At 37.9% G+C, this 8,779-nt stretch overlaps 1 protein-coding gene across 2 annotated transcripts in view; it reads left to right on the forward strand.

The window, feature by feature from the left end:
* The window catches only part of slc6a18 (solute carrier family 6 member 18), a 41,644-nt gene extending 34,491 nt beyond the window's left edge, over window positions 1–7,153 (forward strand). For both annotated transcript variants that reach the window (XM_060921776.1, XM_060921777.1), the window contains exons 9-12: window positions 895–1,099; window positions 1,309–1,468; window positions 6,389–6,551; window positions 6,664–7,153. In XM_060921776.1, the coding sequence (XP_060777759.1) occupies window positions 895–1,099; window positions 1,309–1,468; window positions 6,389–6,551; window positions 6,664–6,858 (723 nt within the window). In that variant the 3' untranslated portion in view covers window positions 6,859–7,153. The remainder of the gene's footprint in view (window positions 1–894; window positions 1,100–1,308; window positions 1,469–6,388; window positions 6,552–6,663) is intronic.
* The last annotated feature ends 1,626 nt before the right edge of the window (window positions 7,154–8,779 follow it).

Genomic DNA, 8,779 nt, shown 5'->3' on the forward strand with positions numbered 1-8,779 from the left:
GTTCTGTTTATAGACATTCTTCATAATACAAGTCCCTGTGAATGATTAGAACTCTGGAAACAAGAAAGTATTAGAACAGGTGCATTAATATAAAGCTGTCATTTGAATTACTACTGTCAGAGCTGGCGGCATGGTGGCGTAGTGGTTAGCGCTGTCACCTCACAGCAAGAAGGTCCTGGGTTTGATCCCAGCGGCCGGCGAGGGCCTTTCTGTGTGGAGTTTGCATGCTCTCCTCATGTCTGCGTGGGTTTCCTCCGGGTGCTCTGGTTTCCCCCACAGTCCAAAAGCATGCAGGTTAGGCTAACTGGTGACTCTAAATTGACCGTAGGTGTGAATGTGAGTGTTAATGGTTGTCTGTGTCTGTGTGTCAGCCCTGCGATAACCTGGCGACTTGTCCAGGGGGCACCCCGCCTCTCGCCCATAGTCAGCTGGGATAGGCTCCAGCTTGCCTGCGACCCTGTGGGACAGGATAAAGCGGCTACAGATAATGAGATGAGATGAGATGAGATGAGACTGTCAGGGCTGCTGTTAAACAAAATGAATTAACAGCTGACCAATGAGAGCTAAAAAAAAAATGCTGTGGTAGACTAACTTTGAGCAGTTTCTTCAAATGAGAACTCCTATTTTCCAGGCCTTCTCTTTAAACCATTCTCTGCTTTGGAAATGCTCTTTAAATTTAGTGGATTAGAGCCTTTAACCCTGACCTATCAGCCTCAGTTCCACCCATACACCTTACTACTGAGTGAAATCATGCTGTATAGTTTAAAAATAACAGTAGCACTTACCTATACTGATTGCTATACTCTCAATTATTCTTCATTTGCTCCATTTGATTGTGCAAAAATAAACGTTTTTTAAGTTTTTGAAGGTGTCATTCTGTTTCTCATCTCTCAGAGTGCCTCAGGCACAGGTTTGGCTTTCATTGTGTTCACTGAGGCAGTAATAAAGATGCCAGGTTCCCAGGTCTGGGCTGTGCTCTTCTTTATTATGCTCTTCAGTCTTGGCCTTTCGTCAATGTTTGGAAATATGGAGGGGGTCTTGACCCCTCTGCTGGACCTTCATCTGATTCCAAAGTGCATTCCTAAGGAGATTTTCACAGGTACATAAGAGATTTTTACCAAAACTGGGCTCTCAAGTCATGTGATGAAAAGTTCTTAACAGATAGGATAGCTTAGGATAGTAGTGGCTTTGGCTAATCATGTAGCATTTCCTACAACATCATTATGAAATCCAACAAAAAATTTTATGCTTTTGAGTTCTGTATGAGATCAAGTTGATTTTACCAACTGAATCGTCTTTTCTCTGTAGGCCTGATGTGCCTGGTTTCCTTTACTATGGGACTCATCTTCACTCTGGGATCTGGAAATTACTGGCTGACTATCTTTAATAACTATGTAGGTTCCTTGCCTTTGCTGGTCATCGCCTTTTTCGAGATCACAGCCGTGATCTATATCTACGGTGGCAACAGGTGCTTGTTAACTCATTAATAGAAATAAGGTCCAAAGTGAGTCCACTATGAAGATAAGGTTTCATTCCTTACATATGAATATCAAACATATCACACATCTTGCAAAATTATGTCTTGAGCAAGACTACATTGGTCTTCAAATTCTTCACTAATACAGACAAAAATGCCAAAATTGACTGTAATGCCTAAAACATAAAGAACTGTACTAGTCAAGATTATTCAGTCAAGATCAAGAGACAATAAATATAACATCACAATAGCATTGTGTGCTCAGGGTAGAAGTATATATTATGTGGACACGAGTGTTTTAATGGGAAATATGCCACTCGTATTTTTCATAAGAGGTACATTCAGGACGTGAAAACCATGAAATAAATATATGTTATTTACCAGCTGGGAGGTCCGTATTGTGAAATACCGTGACCGAGGTCTTGAAAGTGCTGAGTGAGGCCCTCTGGGCCGAGGTCAGTATTCAAGGCTGAGGTCACGGTATTTCACCATACGGACCGACCTTAAGCTGGTAAATAATATATATATTTTTTCTTTACCAAATTCTAACAGAAAACGAGAGCGCCCGAAAGGGAGAACCGAGCCGAGCCACCATTTTGAATCCTCATTCACGGCTGTAATGCAAATGGCTTCCTCCTCGGTATACAAGGGCACTTCCATGGCAGGGGAAAAAAAAAAACCTACATTTTGCCACCTGTGTAGTCCCCTATTTATACAAAATTGAGTCATTCAGGATTCAGCCATGTTTTTGCTCAGTGTTAGCAAATTACAGGTTTTACCTTTCCGTAGGATAAAGGACCCGCTTGCCAGCCAATCAGAGCGCAGGATTTGGAAATAGGAGTCATTCAGGATTCAGATATGTTTTTGCTCGGTGTTTTTGTTCGACCAAAGTTATACAGTATTATGACCTTTATATTGCATAAATAAAGCCATTTGGTGAAACTTTGAAGAAGAGATTGTACTGGTTTAAAGTTTTTACCTAATGTAATATTATGTATTAGGATAACATGGTCCAAAATGGGCCTCATTAACTAATAAGATCAAACTGTTAGCAAGTTAGAGGTTTTAGCTTTCTCCTGAAATGTTTTATTTTATTTCTTCTTCCTCAGGGTAGTAAAACTCACTTTCACTATAAAAAAAGTTAAATGTTGACAAAAAATGCTACTATGTTTGCTGTTGTTGTGAACGAGCGAGTCGTTAGAGGTCTGTAACTGGGGTCCGTACCGTAGGATAAAGGACCCGCTCGCCAGCCAATCAGAGCGCAGGATTTGGACCGCGAAAAAAATAAAGAGATTTATTTTTTTCGCGGTCCAAATCCTGCACTCTGATTGGCTGGCGAGCTGGTCCGTATCCTACAATACGGACCCCAGTTACGGACCTCTGGCGATTCGCTCGTTCACAACAACAGCAAACATAGTAGCATTTTTTGTCAACATTTAACTTTTTTTATAGCGAAAGTGAGTTTTACTACCCTGAGGAAGAAGAAATAAAATAAAACATTTCAGGAGAAAGCTAAAACCTCTAACTTGCTAACAGTTTGATCTTATTAGTTAATGAGGCCCATTTTGGACCATGTTATCCTAATACATAATATTACGTTAGGTAAAAACTTTAAACCAGTACAATCTCTTCTTCAAAGTTTCACCAAATGGCTTTATTTATGCAATATAAAGGTCATAATACTGTATAACTTTGGTCGAACAAAAACACCAAGCAAAAACATATCTGAATCCTGAATGACTCCTATTTGTATAAATAGGGGACTACATAAGCGGCAAAATGTAGTTTTTTTCCTGCCATGGAAGTGCACTTGTATACCGAGGAGGAAGCAATTTGCATTACAGCCGTGAATGAGGATTCAAAATGGCGGCTCGGCTTGGTTTTCCCTTTCGGGCGCTCTCGTTTTCTGTTAGAATTTGGTAAAGAAAAAAATAAATATATTATTTACCAGCTTAAGGTCGGTCCGTATGGTGAAATACCATGGCCTCGGCCTTGAATACTAACCTCGGCCCAGAACTTTAAAGACTTTGGTCACGGTATTTCACGATACGGACCTCCCAGCTGGTAAATAACATATATATGTGTCACTCATGAGGAAATCGATGAATTGTTTTGATAAATTTGGGTACTTTTTGTTTGTGAATGTGTTGATATATTAAAGGAAATTACACATTGGCTTGAAGATATAAAGTTTATCATCTCGTGGTGAAAAGCTTGCATTTTTCATACAAAATATATCGCGGATCTGAGTGACATACTTAAATAATATTGGCTGGCTTTTTTTCATGGTATATCAGATATATTCCATTCAGCTAGCATGATCTTGAATGAGTCGAAGATTAGTTTAATATCATGCTAGCTGAATGGAATACAGTTGTGTTCAAAATAATAGCAGTGTGTTTAAAAACGTGAGTAAAGCTCAAAATCCTTATAATAGTTTTTATTTCCATGCATTGGGAACACTGCACATTATATTCTACATCAAAACATGAAGAAAAATGTATGAATATTTTAATTACTTTACAGAAAATGAAGAAAAATGAACATTGGGCTGTTCAAAAAAATAGCAGTGTCTGCATTTTTCATTACAAACTCCAAATATTTATTGTATAAACTGAAAAAATCTTAAGGATTTAGTATTCCTGTGAATCACTAAACTACTGTAATATTTAGTTGTATAACCATGGTTTCTGAGAACTTCTGGCACCTGTGGAGAGGTATTCCAGCCCAGGATGATTTGACAACATTCCACAATTCCTCTGCATTTCTTGGTTTTGCCTCAGAAACAGCATTTTTGATGTCACCCCACAAGTTTTCTATCAGATTAAGGTCAGGGGATTGGGCTGGCCACTCCGTAACTTTCATTTTGTTGGTCTTGAACCCTGATGCTGCTCGCTTACTGGTGTGTTTGGGGTCGTTGTCTTGTTGAAACACCCATTTCAAGGGCATTTCCTCTTCAGCATAAGGCAACATGACCTTTTCAAGTATTTTGATATATGCAAACTGATCCATGATCCCTGGTATGCGATAAATGGGCCCAACACCACAGTAAGAGAAACATCCCCATATCATGATGCTTGCACCACCATGCTTCACTGTCTTCAGAGTGTACTGTGGCTTGAATTCAGTGTTTGGGGGTCGTCTGAAAAACTGTCTGCGGCCCTTGGACCCAAAAAGAACAATTTTACTTTCATCAGTCCACAAAATGTTTTTCCATTTCTCTTTAGGCCAGTTGATGTGTTCTTTGGCAAATTGTATCCTCTTCAGCACATCTTTTTTTTAACAGTGGAACTTTGTGGGAGCTTCTTGCTGATAGATTAGCTTCACACAGGCATCTTCTAATTGTCACAGTACTCACAGGTAACTTCAGACTGTCTTTGATCACCCTGGAGCTGATCATTGGCTGAGTCTTTGCCATTCTGGCTATTCTTCGATCCATTTGAATGGTAGTCTTCTGTTTTCTTCCACGTCTCTCTGGTTTTGCTGTTCATTTTAAAGCACTGGAGATCATTTTAGCCGAGCAGCCCATCATTTTCTGCACTTCTTTACAGTATATGTTTTACCTCTCCAATCAACGTTTTAATCAAAGCACGCTGTTCTTCTGAACAATGTCTGGAACAACCCATGTTTCTCAGGTTTTCAGAGAGAAATGGATGTACAACATGTGCTGGCTTCATCCTTAAATTAGGGCCACCTGATTGACATCTGTTTTTTCACAGAATGAATGATCTCACTAATTAAACTCCACACTGCTATTATTTTGAACACGTCCCTTTCACTTAATTATTCGATTACACAGACTCAGGAGCATGCATATCATGAATGTTGGGTCTGTTGGTTTTCTATGACTCTACTACACCTACTGGTAAATTATTTGCCATGTAGTAATATAATTTCCACCAAAAACAGTGACTGATCTGGTTAGTCGTGTTGGACTGCTATTATTTTGAACACAAGTGTATATCTGATATACCATGAAAAAAAGCCAATATTATTGTTATTATTATTATACATTCCTTTTGGGTGTTTGACGTGTCTTTCTCTTTCAAAATTCTCTCAAAATGTTCCGTATTTAATGAAGCAAACCTGGCGGCCATGTTTGTTTACAAATTGTCACAGTCGCTCATTAGCATGGAAGTTTTACGGCTCCAACATTTGATGTCCTGTTGTCTTGACAATCATGCAATATGGTAACCAAATTCAACGCTCATTCTCAATCAGGTAGAGTGATGTAATAGACATAGGATAAGCGATATGCTAGCAATATTGCATGCTATCAAACAAAATGAATGAAACCCGCTAGAAGGGAATAGAATACATGTTTTTATTCCATCAAAAAGTGTCCTGTGTGTATAATAATTCCTGACATTTCACTCTAGTGACGTCAATTCCAGTGTTTTCCTGCTGACTAGATGCACGTTGTCAAAATGGCGAACCAGTTCAAAATTAAAATTATTTTGATTAACTTGCGTTTTTTGTGTGTGGATGTGTCAATATAATATAAAAAACATTACATGGCGGTATGTAAATATGAAGTTTATTTCCACGTGTTGAAAATATTTTCACTAGTTTGTGTCACTCCTTCGTGAATATGTTCACCACTCAAAGATAAATTTCATATCTTCGCACCACCGTGTAATAAAAAGATGTGTATGTTTGTGAATGACTTCACAAACAGGATCTTGAAAGCTTTAATTCCATTCAATAATGTCCTTGTATTTATTAGTCTTAACATATTTATAAATTATATTTATGAATTGATTCTATAGAAAGTGCTCTTGGTAGCAGATTTTGCCACTGCAGAGTATTAAGCTGCATAGAACATGCTGTACTAGGTTATCCACTGTTGTGATATAGGACAGTCGTTATTCCACAGACCATCAGTTTTATACCGTATTTCCACCCTCTCAGATTCAGTGATGATATAGAGTGGATGACAGGACACAGACCCAACCTGTATTGGCAAGCGACATGGAGGGTGATCAGTCCTTTGATGCTGTTGGTGGTTTTCCTGGCTTATGCGGTGGTGCAGATACAACAAACACCTACCTATGAAGCATGGAACCCAGATTATGTAAGAACCTTAAAAACTATTATACCTCTTAGTACAGGGCTAATATGTTAGGCCCATTGTTATGCCTATGCCAAAGGACTGTGACATTAACTCTTTTTCCTAAATCTCCCAGGTGCAGTTCCCTGCTCCAGAAATCCTGACGTATCCAGGTTGGGTCTATGCCATTTGTATTCTCTTGGTCACTATTCCCTGCTCACTTATTCCACTTTGGGCACTCTATCAGTTTATTAAATTTTTATGGAAGTACCTGGCAGACAGACAATCTAAAAGATGTTATGATAATGAAGGGTATGATGTGGAAACATAAGCCCGGTAATTGGATATAACTTTTTAGTGAGCACATTACTTCTTCCTCAAGTAAAAAAATTTTGTGTACTGACTTCATAAAGATTATATTAGAATCGATACACTGTCATTAATTTTATCTGTTGTTTTTAAATCTGACATATGTTTGACATTAGTAATGTCATGTAAATGGACTGCTGCTCTAAGTAAAAACATATATTATATAGTACGTATATAATTTTTTTTTAATTCTTGTAGTTCACAATGGTTCTTCAAGTTCTGTGCAATAAATAATCGAATAAATTCAATATACTGTATGCTTTATGAATTTTTATTGCAGTGGATTCACTTGTTTTTAAGTCCAAACTATCAAATAAAATATTTGTTCACTAAATAAATATGGTCGGGTGTACTTTGTAGTCTGATAAGATGGAACTGTTTGTTTGAGTTATAATATAACCTACGATTGCTATGATACATGGAAAAATGTTGTCAATACAGGAAACAAGACCACAGTTCAAATCCACAGCAACTTCAATACGCCAGTCTGAGCGTTATTCACTTTAGATTTATTTATTGAAACTATTTTAAATTTGGGGGGGTTAGAATAAACCTTGTAAAGAATTAAAATATTTAAAACTATCCATTTTGGATACAGTATGAGGATGAATGGAGTCATTGATTCAAACCAGAAAGGAGAAAAACAGGATGTGGGATATCACTGCATGTTGACAAGATTACTGATCTAGCAGTGGCACATGTCTGGGGTGTTGTGAATAACAGCTTATGGAAACTCTATCTACAGTATTTGCTGTGTCCCACATAATTTAGATAACATATTAGACTGTAGAACAGTAGTGCTATATTGAAACACTCCCAGTGTTATCTATTAGTTTTAGTCAAAGAGAGAGCTATGAGTTTAACTTGCATTAATGATAAACCATAGCAGACAATAACTAGCTTATACAGTTAGGTTAAAGAGTTACACAAAGTAAAGTTAGAAAATATAACTGAGTTTCCCAATCGTGCCCTGTGTGTGTGTGTGTGTGTGTGTGTGTGAGAGAGAGAGTAACCTTAATGAGTCATTTAGCAGACATTAAATGAGGCATACATCCAGAGAGACAGAAAACATGCGAACACTGCATAGAAAGTACAGTGCTCCAGAAACACTGAGCAAATCTGCAAGTAAATATTATCTGAAAGGTGAGAGACAAAATGTTAGTTTATTCAACTGCAGAGTGGGAACAAAAAGAAAGACCATTTCAAACATAAGTGCAGGCACAATGCACTGTTCAAGGGTATACATAACAATAAAAGTAATAATAAATAAACAGCAATTAATACTTCAAGCAATGCTTGCAAGGTAAATGCAGAAAAAAATCAAGTGGTTTTTTTATAAATATTTGCCTGAATCGGAAGGTCATTGGCTCTCTATGAATTGAATGAAGACCCAAAGTGACACTTACTCCACCACTTGTTTGTACTGCCCGGGGGATGTCAGTGACATTGCCCCTTCTGGTGGTCACATGCTCTGGAATATGCTGCCTTTGTCAGGCTGGATGCCCTGTTTTGCTTTTCTGGCACTTTCATACAATGACGTCCTCATATATTGTTATGTTAGCAGTCCTGCTCGGACTGCATGTTCAGGTCTGTGGTCATGTCCCAGTAGCAGCAGCACGTGGCAAAGACACTACAATCCTGACACAGGACTTGGATGTAAATATTCAAAAGGTGACCAGTGCAGGCTTCAAGGTTTGTTCCTTGGCTTTTTATACTTGAGGTAAATAAGTATAGATCATTTAGATCGAGAAGCAGTATTATTTATTTGGCAACATTGTACATTAAAGTTCATTGAACTTATATTCTTTACTGCACTGGTTAACATTAACAAATGTTAAAACCAAGCATTAATAAACTGTATGCAATGTTAATAAAGTAACAAA

Source organism: Neoarius graeffei, chromosome 5 (assembly GCF_027579695.1).
Source record: "Neoarius graeffei isolate fNeoGra1 chromosome 5, fNeoGra1.pri, whole genome shotgun sequence".
Taxonomy (NCBI): domain Eukaryota; kingdom Metazoa; phylum Chordata; class Actinopteri; order Siluriformes; family Ariidae; genus Neoarius; species Neoarius graeffei.